This window comes from Apodemus sylvaticus, chromosome 9 (assembly GCF_947179515.1).
Source record: "Apodemus sylvaticus chromosome 9, mApoSyl1.1, whole genome shotgun sequence".
Lineage (NCBI taxonomy): Eukaryota > Metazoa > Chordata > Mammalia > Rodentia > Muridae > Apodemus > Apodemus sylvaticus.
In genome coordinates this window covers 94,036,652-94,061,417 of record NC_067480.1, presented here as the reverse complement: position 1 = coordinate 94,061,417, position 24,766 = coordinate 94,036,652, and the positions used below count along the sequence as shown (strand labels likewise).

The window sequence follows — 24,766 nt, the reverse complement described above, 5'->3', positions numbered from 1 at the left end:
TCAAATCAGTGAGGTCTCGGTTCAAAGGAGGGACCTGGAGTGCACGTACATAGGTACATACATACACACAGGCAGACATTTATGCACATAAAATAAAAGTAAATAAATATTTAAGACAAAGGAAAAGCAAATCTCTTATTCACCAGATTCTCACACCATGTTTATCATCAAGGTGTATTGGAGAATATACCCAATGTTAATTGGCTGCTGTATTCTTGAGCACATATGTGCATCATACCTGTACACACACACACACACACACACACACATGCATGCATACCCATATACATATCCATACACACTCACGGGTGTAGTCCACATATAAGAACACATACACCCAAGCATACCACACACACAAACAGATGCCAAAAGAAAATAGAGATTCTAAGAGGCAGAATTTCTATTCTTATGGGGCAGGCTGTCCAGTAGGAGAATATTTATGAGAATGTAGACAGTGCAGTTATGCGACTGAGGGATGCATGGTGGGAGATGCCTGAGCTTAGAAAAGAGAGGCCACTAATATAGACAGCATGGAGAATCCAGGAGCCTTTGTGGAAATGACAGTGTAGAATAAACGGCGGTGCAAGCACTCCACAGACCTCAAAATTTCTCAGCATCACACATTCGTGTTCTCCCCTGTACAGAACCATTGAACACCATTAGCTTTGGTGGATCTCCTGACTATTAATATAGGTCAACAGCTTATGATGGGATGACCATTTGAAATGGAAATGCATGCCATCTATGAAATATCTTCTCCTTGCCATGAAAGTTATTAGAGATTTAAAAGGTCCAGGTCAGTTTTCATGCAAAAAGAAATGCACATATTTTTTTCTTCTGAAATTAGCAACTTTTATATCTATATCTATATATGCATATAGAACAATATAAGCATGTCTAGGTATGTGATATTATCCAACAGTATAATTTAAAATCATGACTTTTATACTTCATAAAAATGTATGCTTACTTTATGACTACATAACACAATTATATAGTTATAATTGCATTTATAAATGTAAAATAATAACATATTTATGTACACATACACTCCCTTATATGTTCTTTTTGTAAATGAGCAGATCACTAGAAATGTTTCATGCCAACCTTGAATCGAGGCACTAGTTTTCTTGTGTACACCAATGTAGCAGGAACAGGTATCGTCTCACGGTTAGGCAGTTCTTCTGTTATGCCTTTGTGCATACAGAGCATTTATTTGTGTGCTTTACTAATTTTGAACTTCAATTTTCAAGCCATGAAAAGATGTTCTCCTTATCTGTCCTTTTTTCCCCCCAGATATCAGTAGTGATCGATGGTACAAAGAAGGCGGTAGAATTTATGTTCCGGGGTGCTGAGGGAGATCTGTTGAACTATGTTTTTAAGAATCGAGAACTCCGCCTTCTCTTTGATCGTCAATGGCATAAACTTGGCATTGGCGTGCAATCCCGAGTCCTTTCGCTCTACATGGATTGTAATTTAATTGCAAGCCGACGCACAGAAGAAATGGACTCTGTGGATTTTCACGGAAGGACAGTTATTGCTGCTCGAGCTTCAGATGGCAAACCCGTGGATGTAAGTTGCATCACTAACACTAACAGAGAACTTCCAATATCCCTAAGGCAAAGCAAAATATCTTATAAGAGTGGCTTCCTGGAACTGGAGATGTGGTTCCCATAGGTAGCGTGCTTACATAGTCTGCATGACACATGGGTAGCGTACTTACATAGTCTGCATGACACATGGGTTGTGATCTCCTACAACAGATAAACCAGGGGTGGTGGTTCATGGTGGTGTGTGCCTACAACCCCAGAACCAGAAAGGTACAGACAAAAGCATCAGAAGGTCAGGTCAGGTCAGGATCAGTTTTAATCACATTTTGAGTTTAGGGTCAGAGGGCTGCATAAGACCCAGTATGAGAAAGGGGGGCAGGGAGAGAGGGAGGGCAGGGGAGGGAAGGGGAGAGGAGAAGGGAGAAGAGGGGAAGGGAGGGGAGAGGAAGGGAGGAGAGGGGAGCGGAAAGGAGAGGAGAGGGGAGGGGGAGGGAAGAGGAGAGGAAGAGGGGAGGAGGGGGAGGGGAAGAGGGGAGGGGAAAGGAGAGTAAGAGGGGAGAAGAGGGGAGGGGAAGAGGGGAGGGGAAAGGAGAGGAAGAGGGGAGAAGAGGGGAGGGGAAGAGGGGAGGAGAGGGGAGGGGAAGAGGGGAGGGGAGGAGAGGGAAGGGTAAGAGGGGAGGGGGGAGAGGGGAGGGGAGGAGAGGGGAAGGGAAGAGGGGAGGGGAAGAGGGGAGGGGAGAAGAGGAGAGAGAAAGGGAGGAGAGGGGAAGAGGGGAAGGGAGGAGAGGAGGGGAGGAGGGGAGGAGAGGAGGAGGGGAGGGGAGGGGGAAGGAGGAGAGGGGAGGGGAGGGGAGGAGAGGAGGGAAGCCATTTCTTCCTTTAATGATTACACACGCAAAAGACCATCAATGTTTATGTTATCATGTATGAAGAATATTTATTTCCGACTGTACGTTTCATATATAACTATATTCTGTTTTCACCCACATTTTCCAGTCAGCCAATTTAAAATAACTGGATCGTGCCTTTAAAAACTAAAATTATTAAGAGTAACTTTTAGTGAGAAGTTGAAAATATGACGCAAAGAAAGTATAAGCTTGGCCAAGCCTTTATGTTTTGAATAAAAGGTTTAGAAAAAAAGGATGAACTTTAAATGGTTCCAGACTATCTGATGTTTTCATTCAAGAACAATAGCCAATTCATTCAAGCTCCCTATAGCAATTCAACTGTATTTCCCACAACTTATAATGTCTTTTTCGAGTTCCTTTGACAGAAATAAAGTCATTAAATCTCTCAGTGGGTCATTTGGATGAGAAGACAGGGCCAGAAAACCTCTTTCAGATGAAATGTCCTTTGAAAATTACATTTTGAAGTTAAAATGATATAAATTTACTGTTGATTTTCTTGCAAAATAAGGCCAGTAATCTTTTAAGAGTGAGATCTAGTTAAATTTAATAGAGAAACATTTTCTTATGGGCTAAATGATAAGAAAGTCTCTAAATATCTGTGGGGAGATTACCAATAATAAATGTCAAAGCTGTAAACATGAAGTGCAGGCAATGAAATTGCATTTCAGAAAAAATGCCTTGTGCAAATATGCCTTTGGAGAGGTTGTCCTTCCTAAAAATTGTTTGGAAAAAAGAGATGTATAGATATAGATACATATTCAAGGAAATAGGATTTTAAAGCATTTTTCTCTTAGAGACACTGTGTGAACAGATCAGAAAGACAGGGTTTGTGGACTTGGCTGACCAGACTTAGAGGCAGAGCAGAGCAGCCTGTCTTGGGGGTCCTTGCAGGCCACAGGGAGAGATTTCTGGCTTGCATAAAATCCCAGCTTGGATCTGTAAATTTGTTAGTATCTTTAGTTACAAAATAGATTCAGTGCAGTTGTTTGTTGTAATAGTATAGGATTGGAACTGTGGTTCTTCATTCATCATCTGTTCTCTATAAATTAGAACATGGAGGAGACAAACACAAAAACAGCAGTAGAAATCCCTGTTGTTCTTTGCTTTCAAAACCTTCAAGCCAGCAGCGGGACTAAAATCTGTCAATAAATGGTGGTAGCTTCTTTGATGAGGGTTGAGAAATGCACTCATCAGGAATCCAAATATAAATAATTAGTATTAGATTGAAATCCTTTAAAACCAATAATCTACCTTCAGTTAAGTAAAATAACTCCTAGGTAGTGCTGAGTGTGGTGTGACACATGATGTGGATGTGTAGTGTGTTTGTGTGTGGCATATTCATATCTGCTACACGCATGTGAGAGTGCAAATGGGTATAGTGTGCAGGTCCATGTGCGGGCAGAGCAGGATACTGGTTGGGTGTCTGGGATTCTTTCTGCCTTGTCTCCTGCTCTTGAAACTAGATCTCTTGGTGAGCCAGAAGCCAGTTTTTCACTGGCTTGCTTGCCAGGGAGCATTCAAGGACCACTTGTTCCTACCTTCAACAGTTGGGATATATAAAGACGCACATTCATGTCAAACTTTTGACTCGGGGACTGGGAATTCAAACTCAGAAGATCACAATTGCACAGCAAGTGCTCTTGCCACTGAGCAGTCCTGCCAGCCTCCACTTACCCATTTTCTGATAACAATGATTAGAATAAACTTCAGTTAAAAGCTGCACTGCATTAGTTAATTATAATCTTCATCCTTTATATTGCATAGTTTGTATCCTCTCCCCAATATTTTATTAGACTAATTATTGTACTTAAATGTTTCAAATGATAATTCATCTTGATGACCTTGTAAAATTCCTATAAATATATATCACCCAACCTTGCACATTTTTGTGTTCCCATAGTCGTGAAGCTGCTAATAAGTCTACAAGTTTTCTGAAATGTCTGATGCTTTCTATGAGCCAAATTTATTTTGTCAGTCTCAGTATAGAGCATTAGAGCATACCTCCAGAATTTCATGGTGTGTGTAGGATGGGGGCAAGTCAGAGATTCACAGCTAGCCAGATGTCTGTTTTCCATAGCCACAGATGGAAGTCTTTCAACACCACAATTTGCCTTCTCTCTATAAAAAACCATACCTATTAACATCAAAATATTGCATAGCCAAGATCTGTTAAACTGTCAATAAAGAACTGTAGAGAAAGGTTCAGGAGAAAGGAGGGAAGAAGTGGGGAGAAGATAAATCCGATCATGATATACACCAGGTCTAATATATACCTCTTTGCTAATTCCAACCCTGAATTCACAACCATAGGCTAATTTCGGGGCTCCAGTCAATGCTCGCTGTTATATGGTATCATTTAATATCTCAGTAGTTTAGGAGTTGAAGAAGATATGATCTTGATCTTATCACATTGATGTTTTATCAGTAATAAGCACCGTTTACCATTTCCTAGACAATTGTTCTGATCTTTCCATTAAAGTTATGGTTATCTTTCCATAAAGTACTATTCATGTCTTGTCTAAAGCTAAAAAGGAGTATTTTCTGCAAATAGGAGAGACTTTGTAAATAAATAAATAAATAAATAAATAAATAAATAAATAAAATTGTGACTTCTTTGTTTCTTGTGCTATGGAGACAGGATGGCTCTGGGTAGTCTAGACTGGTCTGGAACAGCACATATAACCCAAGTTAGTGTCAAGTTTGCACTCTTCTTGTGTCAGAGTCCTGGATGCTAGGACAGCAGGCAGATTCTCCTGGGCTCAGCTTTTGAATCTCACTCAGGATCACACTAATATAAAGTCCACAGGCTTTCTGCAGACTTCATTAATCTCCGGCAAATCTAATTATCTTCTTTTCACTTCATTGAGAAGGGCACGTTTCCTTCATACCTCAAGTAGGGCTCTTGGACCTAAAGAGAAAGCATTTCCTTCACATACTCACACCTTTGACCACCTCTCTGCAAAGTTTGACTTTTAAATGTAATTTTGTACAGAATTACACTGTAGAACACAGCAGTTTATCTCTATGGGTTTTTTTTGTTAATTCAATATTTCATTCTTTTTGCTTGAGACAGTTAGCCCACTTTGCTGTTGTTTTTCATTAACTCATTTCCTGTCTAATGATCTTCCTCTGTAGTTGACTGTTTCTCCATTGATCCTTAAAGCAGTAAATTCTAAATTGAAATTAAAACATTATTAATATGTATCAGTCATTTATATTAACTTTCCTTTTATTTCTATTTAAATTGCTGTGGCTAACAATGTCTAAATTTGATTCTCAAGACCAATGATGTCTGTTGCTGCTTACTTTTAATAGATTGAGCTTCACCAACTTAGAATCTACTGCAATGCAAACTTCCTAGCTGAAGAAGCCTGTTGCGACTTATCACCTACTAAGGTAGGTTAATTTTCTTACCCTATGAAACACAATCAAGTGTGTTGTCTTTTAATTAGCATTCATCATCAGGAGATTCTATGTGTGGGGCAGGCACTGTGAAGTATCTCAGTTGAGGCTGGGTGAGTAAGTCAGTCTCAGTATGGAGCCCTTCTTAGAACCTGCTCACACTTCAGCCACAGAGTTGCACACTGACATTTGATGGTGATTGGTACTTACATTGGCCTCAACCTATGAGGAGCGGTCTTAATTTACACCTTCTGCCCACCCCCTCCTCCCCCACCCCCATACCTGTTGCCTTGTTTCATCTGAGACCCCAGCTGATTGGAGGTACTCTCAACATTTATCAGGTATTTCCCCTGTAATGGGCCCCACATCTTAAGATTAGTCAGCCCTTATGCCTAGTTTTTACCCCATCATGCCAACTGCATTTCTAATACATTCTTCTCCTTGATAGTATCATGAGATCGAGTCTCTAAATCACCAAATTACATATGTATTTGTTGTCTTCCAGCAAATATTTGTTATTTAACCATTGGTCTAGTCAACACTGAATTAAGGAAAAAACTGACAGATATGAACAGAGTCCCAGTCTGGTCATCTTTTTCTCAGAGTCCTAAGTGATTCCTTGTTTGCAACAAAACATCAACCCAGTGAATTAGTCTCCCTTATTAAATATTCTCAACCCCATTCTACAGCCATCACTCCCCTGTCCATGTATTTCATTCCAAGAAAAAAAAAATCCAGTGCTCTCTCAGTCTCACATGCTGTGTCTCAATTTATGAATATAATTATATTTGCTTTATATTGATTAAAGTATAAAATAAACTGTGGTAGAAGAATTTACTTTCAAATTCTTTTGTATCTAGCATTTTGTTACCAATAGACTGTCAACGCATGTGTTCTTTTGTTTTCTATTGCTGTGACAAAATACCATGACCAAAACTCACTTATAGGAAATGGAGTGTTTTGCTTTTTGTTTTTGTTTTTTGTTTTTGTTTTTTGTTTTTGACTTATGATTCCAGAGGAAGAGTCCATAGTGGCGGTGGGGGAGGGGAGTCATAGCAGCAGGCAGCTCCTGCTCATCTTCTGCCTCAAACACTAAGTAGAGAGAATGAAGAAGTCAAGCAATGCCATGAAGTCTTAAAATCCTCCCCAGGGGCAAGAGTCCCCCAGCAAGGCACCACCACCTCCTCAAAGGGCACCCCATAATGCACTGTGGACAGAATATTGAAATATTTGAGTACCCGGGGATCTTTTCTCCTTCAAACCACTGCACAGCAGGAGTGCTCCATTTCTTGATTTGTCAACTACAAAATGAAAGACTTTCAATAGGGAATAATTAAAAAAAAAAACATCAACACCACCAACACCACTAACAAAAAACTCCCAACAAGAACATATGAAAAGCAAAAGTCCAATATTCAATGTTTTGTTTCTTTGGATCTTAATTTCTCCAAACTTCTACACTTACTAGGAAATCTATATGAAATTTTTAATCAGTGATTTTTTTTTAGTTCAAAAACTCTTGTAACTTCTCTCATGAGGTTTGCATAGTAGAGTAAAATCTAGCCAAATAACTCAGAGTCTTTCAAATATTATGCCTTGCTTATATAACTTGGCTGTAGAAAGCATATCTCAAACCCAATTTATGGATCTCATTCCAAGCAAAGTGAAAGCCTGCCAGATATCCCTCTATAAATACCTAAAAAGATAGCTTGAAAGCCAGTCTACAGACTTGAAATACAGAGGGAGGCTTCCTGAACATAACCTTTAATCATGAAGGTTTTCTTAGTCCAAAAGTTTGTTGTAAGTAATTATAATCATGTTATATTGGGGGTTGTTATAATACCTATTTTCTTTCACTTAAAAGTAATGTAACAATGTTTTTATATTTGTAAATGTTATATTCATCATTATTCATTGCCTTATGTTAGTAGATTATTATGAAAACAGGTTAGAATGGAAATAGATGAATTGGATGAAGTAGCTCAAGTCTGACTTGACTTCACACATTAATAGTTCAGTTCACAGTGCTAACCTTAAAATTTAATAAATAATGTTGTTTATAAGGATTATTTGGAAATCAGGTTTACAGTTGAAAATACGTTAGGAGTTTATTCCAAGTGTGTAAAAATGACCAAACACAGTATTTTTCATGTTGATGATCATCTGTAGGGATATCAACATTCTTTTTTAATTTAAATTAAATAGAACTCTGACACATTTTACAAGCAGGAATGCATAAATAAGATAATCCTAAAAGCCATTAAATACAGCTGATGAACGTTAGAAAACAGCTGCCTTCTTTGCTTTCTATTTTTGAAAAACGTCTTAAAGGGGGCTAGAGAGATGTATCCGTGGTTAAGAGTGCATGCCGTACAACCATGGTGAGCTGAGTTCTTGCTCTTCTGTTCGCCCTGGTACATAGTCGGTGGGCAAACAGAACATCCCCGAGGCTTGTCGGCTGCTACCTTCTCCCAATACTGTAACTTCCATGTTTCTGGGAGACACCCTGCCTCAAAGAATAAGGTAGAACATTATAAAGGAGGACAGCTAAGCACTCCCTTGACTTCTGTGGGAGCACACAGATGCACACACTCCACACATATATGCACACACACACACACACACATAAACCATGAACATATTGACACCCACAATAAGTGTATTCATAAACACATGAATGTCTAAAGTCAGAAGAAAATGTCATTATATCTGTAAATTTAAAAATTGTATACGTTGATATTAAACCACACATATGATTTTTCTGTTTCTATTTCTATTTTATCAAGTACATCAGAGGTGAAATTTATTCAAAACTATCTATAGACATGCTCCACTTCCCTCTAAGTCAGATTTCAGTCTCTAAAACAATCAAATGTCACATGACTGAGGATGTAAAGTAAAAGGTGACTAGGAAAAAATAAATTATCTGGGAGGAATGAACCATCTGTGTAGCAATCTGATATAGGTTCAGGAAGCCTCCCTCTGTATTTCAAGTCTGTAGACTGGCTTTCAACCTATCTTTTGGGTTTTCACATTGAAAATTGATTAATATACCCAATGATCATCCAGTCTGGAGGCAATGAGCACAGGATTCCTAGTGCTAAACACAAGAGTCTGGCCATGGTGTGTCTGGGTGTGAGGTGTATTGTGGCTTTTATTGTTACTACACATATTAGAATGATACCTATTATTCAAAAGTCATTCATTAATTCTACTTTAGAAAATGCAGGAAAGGAACAAATATTAGAGATGAAGATGAAAATATTATCTACCGTGGGCTCACACATTAGCTAGCAACTGGCTCTTTTCTTTGCACAACATGAAGGTGTTTTCCACTCATGTATAATTCATAGTATACAACACAACCGTTGAGTTTTTCTACCTGTTGCTTCATTTTCATTGAAGCTGCAAATAAAGTGTTAGCCATGGGGAGCAGTTTGGTATGAGTTGCCAAGTAGAGAAGATAGAGTGAAATTCTCTTTAGAATCAACATGTGATACTTTCTGTATATTTAAACATATTTATTACGTGTGTGTGTGTGTGTGTGTGTGTGTGTGTGTTGATACATGTTCATGAGTGCAGATGCAGAAGAAACTGTCAGAGGCTAGAGTAACAGCTGGGGAAGGTCTCCAGATGTAGGGGCTGAGAACTGAACTTGGGTTCCCCGCAAAGCAGCCCCGGCTTTTAACTGCTGTCTCTCCAGCCTCCTGAATGAAATTGGGGGGGGGAATTTTTGCCTCTCTATAACCATGCTCAGCGTGTTCTAAACTCACCAGGTTCTGAATCCTTCACTTTTATATCTTTAAAGAACACTGCACTAGAATAGACTACACTGCGATGAGCCAACCATCATCTTAGAATATGAAATGAAATTTCCAGATTTGTGTATACTTATCACCAGCTTGCTGCAGTGCCTATACTTTACCATCAAAATGTATATGCTTTTAAGCCTTTGTTTGCCACATATTATTCACATTTTGCTTCTGTGAAGTATTTTATTGCAAGAATGGACCATTATCAATGTACAAATGTTATGATGATAAATAAGGTCACCTAATGTGGCTTTAATTTTTCTTAATAAAATAATCAGTTTTCATATACTCTTTGTGTGATGTCAGTGTGGTTAAGTACACTGCACGCCTAGTGGTAGAGTAAAAATGTAATAAATTTTTATACATGGATAGCAACGCTTGGTTACTAAGGAGGAAGGATGACGGGCATCCCAACACCTCTGGCTTGATGGGAGTTAACAGCAAGAACTGACATCATTCTCTAAATTCTCTTTGTGGATTTTAGTGTCCGGAGCAAGAGGACTTTGGAAGTACCACTTCATCCTGGGTGACCTCTCACACTGGTAAAATATCTGCATATCTGCCAGGAAAGCAGGAACTTAAAGACGCATGCCAGTGCATTCCAAACAAGGTATGTTAGCTTTCAGATGTGTCCACTGAAAGGTCACTCCACACAGTGGCCTGGGTTCCTTGGCTGTGGCCTGTGATATGCGGAAGGTGCCTCGTGCCTAATTAAATCTCAAATATAATATGGTCACAAACATGGGCCAGGAAAAGAAAATTAAAGATTGCAATTTTTGGATTTTTATTTTCCTTTTGATGTATGAAAATTACAGTGAATAGAAAGTTGAGGAGAACCAATGTATGATGGCAAGAACTGCATACATAACACATTAGGAATGGGTTCAGAAAGCACTGAGTATGCACGTACATGTTAGGAAGAGGCTGCAGGTTAGGAATTCAGTCCTAGATGAAAAGTGCTGGATCTTCAACAAAAACACTCAAGAAACAGTCCAAGTATTCCTCCTTGGCTCCCTGATGACTCAGTGTCTGCAAATATCACTCCAGCTGCCTCTTTTCTATTGATTGTCTCTGTGTGGTGTATCCAATGAATGAGCTTTATCTGAACCTATATGGTTCTTTGATCAGTAGTGCTGGGCCCATGAACCTCTACGAATATATTTTTTTATGTCATAGCAGTCATGAAGTCTGTTCTAAAAACAGGCAGTTTGGGAGATAAATGATGGCAGGCAAATAAGATAAGATAAGATAAGATAAGATAGATAGATAGATAGATAGATAGATAGATAGATAGATAGATAGATAGAGACAGACAGACAGACAGACAGACAGACAGACAGACAGACACATGGCTTTGGAGCAATGAGACAGAATGATTTTGACACGGGCATTCATTTTCCCCCTCAGGAGGAAGCAGGGTTACCAGGAACTCTGGGATCCTTTGGACATAAAGGCGACAAAGGAGAGCCGGTAATGTGCACACAACTTGTACTGTTAGGAGGAAGGGGATTGCTCAAAAGTGACTTAAAAAGATTTGTCTGCCTCCTGTTTATAATAAACGCATTTCAAAAAGGCTCTCAAGAACTATGTTGAGATGAAGAGCTCTGTAAACTAGTGTCATACCAGCAACTGAGTCTCTTACTGAGGACCATGGTGTTAGGAAAGTCTGAGAAATCTTGAACAGCCAGTCTTTGTACCTGTAAGTTCTAACAACACTATGAAACAGGCATATGTTCCAGCAGCTCTGTAGCTTTCCTTATCACCCACCTCTCCAGATACCTAAGAAACCTATTTTCCTTGTCTATTGACATGTCCCCACTGAGCAGGATTTTAATGCCCAACCACTGATAAGTATCTGTGGGCAGCCCTTCACTCTGTGGAAGGTATATTGCTGTATGTTTGAAGAGGAATAAAGAATAGGATAATTGTTTGTTTCCTGGGATACCACTCCTAAAGAGAGATAGATGCTGTAACTGTTAGATCCTATGTAATAGTTTGCAAAGGTCATGAGAAAACAATCCGGGTACCCTAGGAAGAACTGAATGTGAAGTGTTGTGTGCTCTTGACCTCATGATCTGTCTTCCCTTTGACTAAGCTCTAATTTTGCTCTAATATCTTCTAGTCTTTTGAATGTGTCTTTCAAACAATCAAATTAGGGCCCTAATATAACAAAAGCCACATCAGTTGCTTGAGCCACAGTAATACAAAAAAAGCACAAGGCATGTCCTTGTTTTGCGTGTTATCTTGTGATGACATAATTCACCACAGAAATGACACCAGTGGAAAGGGATTAAGAGGAGTTAGTAAAGATGACAAATGTTAGAAAATTAGTAATATGTAAGGCTCACAAAATATTGTATGCAAAGATATATCTTAGAGTTGCAATGTGTTGTAAGATTCACATCAATATGTTGCTTTAAACCATTTAATTTTGTTAGGACTCCCATATACAAAGTTAACAGTGACAAGAGATTTTTGTGTCATGTCAAAGCAATTGGTGCATAATTCATTAGTATTCTACAACACAAAATAAATAAGTACACTTAATTTTTTTCCATGCACAGATTCAAAATCTGTGAATTGGATTAAACCAGGACAGCCACTGCTGGGTGGAAATGCTTTCAGGTGACCATGAAGACCATCTATGTTTCAGAAATTTGTAATCAGTATGAACATGTGGTATCATCTTAAATAGTGATGACATTTTTATATGCAAAAATGTATGCTTTCCTTGGTATTTGATTCTGATATAAAATTTCTATAGTTCTAATAGGTGCCCAGACTACCTGCATTTTGGAACCATCAAATATTACTTTAGGATTGGGCAGATTGAATAGATATTGTTATGAAATGACCAATATTTCAGAGTCACTTAGAAAAATGTGATCCTAGAGGTTCAACGGATGTGTGTTTTCCTCTTCTTTCTATTTAGTGGAGGTTAAATGAGAGGTGGAACCTTTCAGGGTTTTATATTCTTTCATATGTGTTTTGATTAAACACAAATTTTCAGTTATGAGGTAATGTCTAACAAGTTTCAATTGATTGAGAGGCTCGGTGCATAAACATTTTGAGGTTATGTCCTTTGACATAGTACATTAAGTTTCTATCTTCAAATACATGAATATTGAATTCTGTGCTTTTTTTCCCACACTATTTGGCCTTTTCTCGATAGTGGTCACTAGTTTGTGAATATTTCTTTGCATCTTAATTAGATCATAATGGATTAGAATTTGTGGACATTAGAAAAGAAGATCAGAAACCTTTATAATACTAAACTATTAGATATAGTTTAGTAGCCCTTGGCAATTTTGAGTTTTTGAAACAATGAGAACAAATTTGAGAAAACAACTTTCAACACCCTAATTATTTGGCAGGACAGTATTTCTACGGGTGTTATTTGCAGAGTCCTTACTGTAATGTCACTTAATAAAGGCAAAAATCTCATTTTTTTATTTATGGAAATCTATTAATAGTTAAATAACAAATCTGAATAAAAATGTAAGCAAATCTGATCTCACCAGTCCAATGTCTTCTAATGACTCCGTGTCTCTCTGAAGCCATCCCCTACCCTCCCACAGATCCTTCCAGGTGTCACCATCATTGTGTAAGTTTGCAGCTCAAGCCTTGCTGACTTTCTCCCTGAGCATCTCAGGTGTCACATTGTTGCTCATGCTAGTCCCTCGTGACCCACCCTGTCACCCTTGTTCCCCCCACCCCCTGCTTCTCTCCTTTCCCAAACAGTACCCTTTACAAAGCTCCTAACTTTCCATGTTCTTGAACCTACATGTGATCTGAAAAATTTGGAAACTGATTTTCCAGTTTGCTTTCCATATCATTCTGCATTTCCACATAATTTCCCCAAATTTTCCACCCATGAAAAAATTGTTTAGCAAATGATGCCAGCATAAAATGGTAATGTATATTAATAAAATCTCAAGTGATAGAGACACTCATTTAAAAAGTAACATTACATTCCATTCTTTCAAGGATAGATTTGTTGGATTATCTATTTAATGATGTGGGCAGTATGAGGAAGAATCAGAAGCACATTCTTTGGTACCCACTTAACAACTCACAAAGGGAGATGCTAACTCCCTTTGATGTTAACAATGAATGTACCTTTTATGAATGTCTAATGAATAATTAAGGTATCTTAGTGTCTAGCTGGTGGTAAAGTCGAATTGGCACCACGGGCATTCTTGGAAAAAAATATGCTGACTGGCTATTTGATTAACCTTAGTGCCCGCTTGTGTGTGTGTGTGTGTGTGTGTGTGTGTGTGTGTGTGTGTGTGTGTAAAGCTGAGTCAGGAAGGATGGGAAAAAGGCAGAACTTTTATTTCCTGGGGCTCAGTGAACTGTGGCTCAATGAGAGGGCTGCCACAGATACCCACTGGAAGGTTTTGTAAATGAACTTTCAGAGAAATACAAAGTCACTTGCTTTTTTGTTGTTCAAGGCTACTTTTGAGCTACACAGACAGGCTAAGGAACTGTGGCAAAGGCTACAGGGCCAGCGATGCCCAAATAGAAACTGTACAGCTCCTTGGAAAGAATGTTTTCCTTGGGGAAATAAAAGAAATAATCTGTTAACGTCTGGGCTTCTTAAATTATTGGTTTTATGGCTGATGCAGTATCTTAATCCTTGGATTTCATTTAATAATGCTATAATTTATATAAAATTATATAAATGTATGCAAAATTTACATAAAATTGCACACATGTATATAAAGTTTATATAACATTACATAAATTAAATAATTTATTATAATACTTTTATTTCAGATTACATTTTATAGCACTGTGTAAGATATACAACTTACAATGCAAGAGCTATATTTAGGTCTATTTCTTAGGCAAGTGGGTGGAACTGCAGAGTGTCATCCTGAGTGAGGTGACCCAATCACAAAAGAACACACATGGTATGCACTCACTGATAAGCAGATATTAGCCCAGAAGCTTGGAATACCCAGGAAACAATTCACAAATCAAATGATGCCCAAGAAGAAGGAAGGAGAGGCCCCTGTCCTGGAAAGGCTCAGTGCAGCAGTGTGGGAGAATACCAGGACAGGGAAGTGGGAAGGGGTTGATTGGGGAACAGGAGGAGGGAAGAGGGCTTATGGGACTTTCAGGGAAGGGGAATCCTGGAAAGGGGAAATCATTTGAAGTGTAAATAAAGAATATATCAAATAAAAAAATAAAAGGATCTGACTTTAGTATCTAGATAAGAAAATAACTGTTTTACAGATTTCCCCTCAAATGCCATAGGGTTATTGTAAATAATTATTTCATTCGCAGGAGGTTAATTCTGAAATTCAGTGTATCTTTTTATTAGATATTTTCATTATTTACATTTCAAATGTTATCCCCTTTTCTCATTTCTGCTCTGAAAACCCCCTATCCCATGACCCCTCCCCCTGCTCACCAAACCCTCCCACTCCTACCTCCCTGCCCTAGCATTCCCCTACACTGGGGCATCGAGCCTTCACAGGACCAACAGCCTCTCCTCCCATTAATGTCCAACAAGGCAATCTTCTGCTACATATGTGGCTGGAGTCATGGGTCCCTCCATGTGTACTCTTTGGTTGGTGGTTTAGTCCCTGGGGGCTCTGGAGGTACTGGTTGTTCATATTGTTGTTCCTCCTATGGGGCTGCGAACCCCTGTCCTGTTCTCCTTAGAGAAGGAAAAGTCCCTCTAAGGTACCATCCTACCCTGGAACCTCTAGTTCCAGCAGGACTAGGCACAGCCTCTCCCCCTGAGGCCCAACCATGCGGTTCAGGTAGGGGAAGCAGATCCATTGGCAGGGAACAGGGAACTGTCCCATTCTGCTTGTTATGAGATTCCACATGAAGACCAAGCTGCACATTTGCTATAAATATGTATGGATATCATACCTTATGAACATATGGATGCCTTCCATGTCAGATAAAAAGTATCACTGTACTTAACTAACTTACAGTCCTCTTAGTATATATATGACTTGTTGAAACATCTTGGAGCAAGTACACAAGCAACCTGACACAGAACATATACCCCTGGCACATTATTCTCAAATGGAGTGTTTTTATATTTGAGCCAGAAACTGATTTATGATTGTGCAATGAGGCATATTCTGAGCAGTGTTAAGTAGAATTTGCTTGCTGGTTATGATTTATATTTCCATACAATATGATACTGTAATAAGTTAAAAGATATGCATGCAAATTGTATCGTTCTAAAATAGACTTGCGCCTTGGAGTTCGGTGAAATGATAGCAGTAGCTATTTTGAAGTGAAGACTCTAAACAGAGTAGTAGCTCTCCACGGTTCCCTTTTCTTTGGTGACAGAAGCAAAATGATGTACTATGTAGCACCGCTTTGTGACATGTGCTTTCAGAGAGTAGAGTCATTTGGACTTTAAACATGAGGAATTATAGCAACTAATTACATTTTCTTACAAATCACCCCATGAGCCAGTAGACACAGTAGACATTCATCACTGTATGCACACAGCTTTTCTGTCACACATCACAAGACAATCGCTCTCTGCGTTACACTGATCCAGCACACCTATGAATTTGCCTAAGATTGATAAACTAGTTGCTGCACATTCGTAGGAGAAAATTCCATTCTATAAAGAAATACCTGCTCACTTCTGATAAACTTGACAAGTAGTGAGGAGCTGCTGCCAAAAAAATGAATAAGTGGAATAGATTAGTTTCCAGGAGAAATGAATGCTTTAATGCACAGAATTACATACATGCACATGCTAACACATACATGCACATACTAATACACACATGCACATTCCCACATGCACTTGCACACAACCCCTACACACACACACACACACACACACACACACGCAGACACACACACACACATCATATACACACAGGCACTTTGTCCTTCTGGTCTGAAGAGGGAAAATGGGCTGAGACTGAACAGTGGATGAGTGTCTCACAAATTCAGCTCTAGAGCCATACCTGCTCAATGTAATGCATGTTTCATTCAAAAATTTGTCCTATTCCCAACTTCACTGATGTGCCAGTGTGACGTGCATTGTTTGGGGAACATGCAGATACTTTTTAGAAATATTATTATTTTCCAATAATACCTATTTTAATTATTCAAACTTAAAAATATAACCAAAATAGAGCCTAAATCACACTAAAGTAATATTTACTTGCCAAATGACTAGTTTATTTCCTAAGGAGAATTTCCTATTTTATGAGACAGGGTCTTACCTTGTAACCTTGGCTAGCTTGGAACTCACTAAGTAAACCAAGCTGGCCTCAAGTTCAGGGATCCTCTTCTCTCTCTCAGTTGAGTGCTGTCATTAAAGGCGTGCATCACCACACAACCAGGAGGAAGCAGTTCTTAAACTATTTTTGGTCCTCATGGAGTAGGTAGACAGTGAAAACTAGTCCTCAGAAATGTGCCTGACAGTGAACAGGCAGAGTTACAGCACCCAGATCAGTGTTCTAGGACAAAAATCTTTCTCCTTTATCAAGTGGGAATTGTAGTGGACCCACATTAGCTTGATCTTAAGGACAGAATGAGAGGTTCCTGAAACAGCCAGCTCGATGGCTGGCCGAAGTGTTTAATAGCTCACATTCTAAGCACACAGCTTGATGACGCTCTTGCTCCAGGGTCTGGCTTACTGTGAGACTAAATCAGAACTCACTGAAGGGAACTCATTTTATTCAAAAATTTATTTAGCAGGAAATGTTAAAATAAAACTCAAATATCTTCTGAGTCTTTGGCCTCCTTAAAACCAACAACAAAATTAACGTTCCTAGACCAATGGACTCATTCAAAAGATTTACATATAGTGTCACAAACTTGTATCATGTTGATAAAAACAACCACTTATGCAACTAATATCATGTGCTAGGCACTGCCAGGACCCTCCTCCTTTACATTAAACTAATTCAATACTTACAGACCTTTTAGCTCAGGTTTGTTTTTATTATTTTTGGATGAAGAACCCAATGTGTAAAGACAATTAAAACGACCCTAAGTTTCATAGCTACCAGCAGTGGAGCTGGAGTGAAGCTCTGCCCATTGCTCATTGCCTTCCTGCAGTTCCATCACCGGGATGCCACAAATACCCTGTTTCCCTTTCAAACTCCGTTAGAATTAAGTCACAAATCCATGTTCCTTGCTCTTAGGGAGTGGATCGTGAAATTCGCTCTCTAGATTCTGCTGTCTCTCATCTTTAAGCCTATGAACCTCTTTAACAAAAGATCGTCTAACTCCAACACAGGCAGAAGACTGTATATCTTCCTGAAGAATTGCTGCAAACTAGTACATTCACCAGATGAAAGAGTTTTATAGTTTTTCTTCCAGAAACAAACAGACTGAAAAATGTGATCGTTTAATTTTGTCCACTTTTTTTTAAATTTGAAATTAGATTTGAAACATTCTCAGAGTGTCCAGAGGTGACTCTAAGGAGAGGCGGTCTGCCCTCCACGGGCCATAGCCCACTCACGGCTGCTCTCTGGGCTCATCTGAACACCCAACATAAGTCATTCTACCTTTACACCCGCTACCAAACATGCTTTTGATGCACGTGAATGCATCTCTATACACATAGAGTACTATCAAAGACAATAGCATTAAACACAGTTAATGACATTATTAAAATAACCTGTAATGGTAAGAACACAATCGGTCAGTTGCTAATTTGCCTGTCATAAGAAAACAGCTAGACGGCCCTCAGCAGAAGGAACCTTGAAGGTAATGGACCTTGTGTCCATAAATTCTGAGTGCCTGTTCACTGCACTGAATGTGCAGAAACAAGACTTATTCACTCTCCATTGTCTTTGCATTTGTTCTCTTCCGGGGAATAAAATGACGGTGTTGGAATCTTGATTTTTCCCTAAAAAGGCACTTGTGAGAACACTCCAGCTCCAGGAAATAAAGGCAGATGTTGTTTCAGTTTATGTACATGCAGAAGAGTCCTGTAGCTGTCATGAATCCTAATGACTTCTGTTCTTGCCTGATCCAGATGTGGCGTTAATGCCTCCGAGACTAAGAAACTTATAGGCGTTTAGCGAAAATAATTTTTGTTTAAGTCATTTGGCTTCCTCTGTGCATTTCTAGTTTCACCGAATTTTTCCATGGACAATCAGAATTAAGCTCATTTCCACAGTTCCTCCCTAAGTTCAGAAAAAAAAATTAATACGTCGTTGCACATAACAATTAATTATTGAAACTGAAACCACTAAATGAGAACATACAACTTTGTCCAACAGTAGAATTTTTTTTTTAGATTTAATTACATTTCTTCCTTCCTTTCCTCCCTCCAAACCCTCTCACACAACCCTCCTTGCTCTCTTTAAATTCATGGTCTCTCTTTTATTCTTATTGCCTGTATATATGTATATTCATATACTGATATGTTCATAAATATAACATGCTCAGTCCTTCTAACGTTACTTGTATTCATGCTTTCAGCGATGACCATGTGGTATTATAAGATGACCAATTTGTGTGTCCTTCCCCAGGAAAGACTATTTCTCCTGCTCCCAACATCCCTGGTTGCTTGCAGTTCTTTCTGTAGGATTGAGGGCTCGTGTGTTCTCCCCTGTCCACTTTGGCATGTCTGCTGTTATCAGTCTTGTTCAGTTCCTGTTGAGTGCTATAATGTTTGTCAAGGCTGATACAATATACGTGGAATTTATGTTAACCAAAAAAAAAAAATCATTGTTTGCATTTGTATCAATACTGCCAAATATAAGTGTGCTGTCTGGAATACTGAGGCAATGAAGCCTCAATGTTTTATTTTACATTTCCACTAAATCAATAACAGTTTGTAGGGTTGTCAATTAGGTATATAATCAACTTGTACTTTACAAAAAAGGAATCATCTGAATGCCTGTGTCTTTTTAAAAACATTAATAATGAAGGTCTCATGAAATCTTATAATAAGCAATATTCATAGAAAAATAATCACAAAATTATAGTTTCATCACTCTACCTTCTATCACTGACTAACGTTCCAAGGCTAACAGGAATTATCGGTGGGAACCTCTGGCTTGCTGCGGAGTGTGTCAGCATGGCCTTTTCCAGTCAGTGTGTTTCGGTAGGATACAGCCCTCCAAATAAGCAGAAACGTAAGAAGCACAGAGGTAATAGAGGGGCAGGAAAAAGAAACCTGGCCACTCTGCAGCTGACTTTATTTCTCAATGGTTTCTTATTCCCTCCTAATGCCTTCCACTCACAGCCCAAGTAGAGCAGTTGGCGGGGAGCACAACAGATGGGTGGCCAGCTCGGCTCAGCACACGCAGCGATCCTGGCACCAGGCGCTTGGCTTTTATTTACCAAATAGTTAGGCAGATCTCAGGAACTCAGTCTGCTAACACCCCCTATTTGGTTTAATGTGCAGTCAGTATCTAGCACATAAATATTAAAATATTACCTAGAGAAAGACCGCACACTGATTCTTTATGTAGCTCACTGGCTAATGGTCTTATTCTTGGTGTAGATTACCAACATAGTGAACAGTGGATTTAAAAACATAACTGCTATTATTTGAGACATCTGTGACTGTGTACAGTAGTCCTCCTGAAGCGGCTCTATCAGAAGCGTCTTTCAGTCAGCCAAGCCAGGGTCAATTGTAGCAGGCTACTGTAATGGGTATAGTTATCAGGTAAAAGTGAGAGGTTCAGATAACTGATATCTTGATCATCATCATCACAGATTTCTACCTTCAAATCTCAGGCAGGGTTTTATGAAGCCTTCTGGTCCACCAAGCAAAACTGGAAGCACTTCCGTTCTCCTAACTTAGAATTTTGTTTGCATCACACCACCCATTCTGTGTGTCTATATGCTTGGGCGCTCCTGGAATAGAAGGAATCATTGTCTATCTTTGTATTTCTGTGATGCCTGTGCTTGGGCCAACAGAGGACACCCAGGCTGATTGGCTCTTCATGAGTTCAAGCTGAACTGCGCAGAACTCAAGGAACCTAGCTCCACAGTATAGGAGGGAAGTAAAAGAGAACTGTTAGACCTCTGTGTTGAGAAAGAGTGAGAAAGGTACCTTAGCAAGAAAGAACTCCCAAGGTTTTATGCAAAGCAGACTTCAAGGAAGTAGTGGTGAGGACAATCTCTACCTACTAAGTGTACAAGTGAGGCTTCCTAGGATGAAATGTAATAGGGGCAGTGTGTACTGCTCCAGAACTTGCTTCCCATTTCCCCATCAGCTGCTCTCCCTGCTCTCTTAAGCAAGGCTTACTGCAGGGCTGAAGATAAGTGACGGCTTTAGCACAGCAAGGCTCCAGTAGAGGTAACTGATACCGAGTCACGCTATCCATTCCCCATCACGAGGAATACTCTGGACAGGAAGTGGTTTGCAGTGACTGGTATCTTACTGTCCTCAATTAGGAGCTGACTGATGGCACTGTGTTCTGTATCTTAAGTCATCTTTCACTTGGTGGAGTGCTTGCTCTGGGTGTTAGGAACTACAGGCATCAGATCCCTCAACAGATGATTCATAGTCAACGTCTTGAATTCCATACCATAGTTTTGCAGTTTCAAAATTATTTAGACTGTCTTTAACCTACTCTGACAATAAGTTCAAACCTTTCTTTCTGACAGACCCACTTTAGGAAGATCATATCAGTTTCATAGTATCCCAAAATTTTATTAGATCCTACAAAAGTGGATAAGTCCCCTAACTTCACTAGATAATCAAGTAAACTTCCACCACCCCTCCAAATAATTTCTAAATTGCTTATTTTTTCAAAGCTCAATATAACTTTCATTTATCTAATCTGGAGAAGGCTTGGAACTTGATTTTTTTTTCTTTGAAAGAAAATCTTAGTAGTGCTTATACTTGGTTACATAGTCAGTATATGGAAATTTGCACATTTTTAGATGCAAATTACATTAATAGAAAAACAACTTTAGCATCTAAAACAACATGGTGTGTGTGTGTGTGTGTGTGTGTGTGTGTGTGTTATGGCTCCATTTTTGTTTTCTTTGGGACCATTTCTGACATCATATGCTGAGTTTTGAAAGCCACATTTTAAGAGACACATTGGCTGGCCAGTGTATACCCAGAGAGCAGGATCATATATTTAGAAACTCCAAACTATCAAGAATGTTTTAGTGAATAGAAGCCTTCATAGTGACCCAAGTGGATGCCATGCTTAAGGTACAGGAGAATTTTTTCTCCTTTGAGACATCAGAAGGAAGACTAGTGGGAAATGATTTAGGTTCAGAAAGCTTTACTTCGGTAAGCATAGATGTGTGTTTCTTTCTATTTGTGCTCCACAGTGTGACTCAGACAGAAAAATTAATTAGAAGCTTATAGTAGTATTTGGTGGCTATGGTGAATATAAGACTATAAATATAGTTTCTGTATTATTTAATTTGGGGAGTGAGTGTGGGAGTGGTGCTCATGGGAGGTCACTAGACAGCCCCCAGGAGCCAATTCTCCCCTCCCACCAAGTATGTTCCAGGGATTAAAAGGCTTGTAATCAAAAGAATATCCCTAGAGTTAAGTTTTGAAAGGTATGATTTGTTTGAAACTACTGAATGTATTTTTTTCCAATTATGCATTAAAATCTTGTTTGGAAGATAAAAGAGAAGCATCTTATGCTTTCTTTGGGACTAGACTTGGGGGAAAAGGAAGCAGAAGCTCAGAAACACACACACACATGCACACACACACATGCACACATACATGCACATATAAACACATATGCAAACCCCTCACCACTAAATACATACAACAGATCAGTGCCCTTTCAGTGGTGTTGTGCAAGTACTGATTTTGTGGGCAGAGCTAGGTTTACCCTGACTGCCAGCATTTCTTTGAATTTCACTCCTATACTTCAGAATAGGCACTGAAATGATTGATGTTACCAACATAATGTTTTAGATTAAAATTTTTATAGAGCCAACACTTGGCATTAGCATGTTTGGACTATGTCCTTTTGAAGTTTTCATGGTAATTCATACACCATTCCCGTTTTTGAGACAGAGATAGGATCCAGTAGGCTCACACTCCTCTGATGGTCTAAAGGCAATTAAATCACTGAAGTGATTCTATAAGCCTCAAAGTAGGGAAAGAGGCGAGATCAGTTAACATTCCCGGTAGCGGAAACACAGTATTTTAGCTACAGGAATCACAGAACGTCAACTAAAGACACACCCGTGCCAGCACTCCCGGCTCATGGTATGTAGAAGTTGGCTGCCAGCAAAGCTGTCACCACTCCTTTTTCTCCGAAACGGGTTGTTGGCAGTGTGAATACCGTGTCATTGTGCTTTGGGGGATTATATGCTGTATCTGGTGATCCTGAGTAAATTGCAATATGATATAAAATATTATATTGGATCAACCAATGAAAATAACCTGCTTCTTAGGGACAAGTGGGCATACTTCAGTGGTGAGTAATATTAGAAGCTCTATTTCCATAGTAGTTCTTTGGCGTCAGATACTTAATGCGATTTTGTTATCTCTTTATCAAATGTCACTGCAGCTTTCCACTAGTCTAACCTAGTGCCTCGAGTCAAGAACCATTCTAACTTTCAAGTGATGGAAATGCTTAGCACACTGATAATTATGCTATTTTTGATGCTTCCACATCTAATTACATATCACAAGCAAATTTTGCCTGTACTATGATGACAGCAGTTATACTACAGGGTACTTTGATAGTTTTGAAAGGTATGATGTGTTTGAAACTACTAACTGTAATTTTTTTCCAATTACAAACTAAAATTTTGTTTGGAAGATTAAAGAGAAACATCTTACACTTTCTTTGAGTCTAGACTTGGGGAAAAGAAACACACACATGTACGCACACACACATGCCCACATAACAACACACACACACACACACACACACACACACACTTACATATGCACCCCCCCATCCAGACTAAATACATAGAAAAGATTAAGAAAATCTAAAAAAATTCTAACTCCTAAAATAAAGTGTGTGCTTGTATATGAAAGTGCACTTCTGGTCAAAAAGAAAAATAAACAGTAAAACTTTCCAAAAATGTATTAGTAATAAAATTAAGATCTTAGTATTTAGGCAGAGTATCTCATTGTTATTTCAAAATGTGAAGATGTGGTATTTTTCTTCATACACTTAAACTTCCTTTAAATAATTGTTTAGAAATGATATCTTTGTTCTAGATGATCCTTAAGAACTGTTATTTTCTAAGTGAATTTTCTAAATATTTTACAAAAATAGAGCGGATCGGAGCACTATTGGCTTATTTTGAGCTGCCCGAATCTCGACACTCAGGAGCCAGAGTAAATTCCTAGACCCAAGCAGATGCCTGAGGGTCCACAGAGAATGCATCCACCCGCCCTGGAGTGTCTCTCTCTGGGTGGTGTGCTGTTCACAAAGTAGACTTGTCAGAGCAGTCACCAAGAATTCCAGCAATGGAACCTGATAGGCATCTGCTGAAAACATTTATGCTCATGACAGGAGCCAGACAAGTGGAGAGAGAACTGTTTCGTGTAGAATTGCCTTTGGTATGACTTCAGAATTCAGCTCACAGTAATCAACAGATATGGATAAGGAAGCAAACACATGCACAATGTGACAAGAATATCAAGACGTGTGTATATATCTCACATTAGGTAAGAAGATACGTATAAACCACAATTAGATTGGTTGCCAGGGACCATGTAGGGAAACAGGACATTGGCCACAGCTCTGAAGGGCTAGAGTTTGAAGCCCAATATAGACCATGTGACAGTCTATAGAAGATGACTATGAGATCAGTAACTCTGATGATTCGTTAGCAATGCCTACAAAAGCATTTACTCATATATACAAGGAAAAGAGAAGGAAGGATAGAAGGAAGAATGGAAGGAAGGAAGGAAGGAAGGAAGGAAGGAAGGAAGGAAGGAAGGAAGGAAGGAAGGAAGGAAGGAGGGAGGGAGGGAGGGAAATGGGAGCAAGGGTGGGAAGAAGAGAGGAAAGAAAGAAGGAAGAAAAGGTTAGATTATTAAATACCATGTGAAACAACAGGATGTGAAATCGCTGAGCACTTACTTGAAATCTCAGGTGATAACTACACATTGGATAACTCTCAGACTGATCCTTAACACTTCAGAGTTTCTATACACTCCCCCATTCCTTTACCT

General features: G+C 39.0%; 1 protein-coding gene across 1 annotated transcript in view; it reads left to right on the top strand.

Moving 5' to 3' along the window:
* Positions 1-24,766, top strand: part of Col19a1 (collagen type XIX alpha 1 chain) — a 301,599-nt gene that overhangs the window by 42,659 nt on the left and 234,174 nt on the right. The window contains exons 5-8 of the mRNA XM_052192819.1: positions 1,297-1,572; positions 5,774-5,854; positions 10,157-10,282; positions 11,080-11,142. Of these exons, the coding sequence (XP_052048779.1) occupies positions 1,297-1,572; positions 5,774-5,854; positions 10,157-10,282; positions 11,080-11,142 (546 nt within the window). The remainder of the gene's footprint in view (positions 1-1,296; positions 1,573-5,773; positions 5,855-10,156; positions 10,283-11,079; positions 11,143-24,766) is intronic.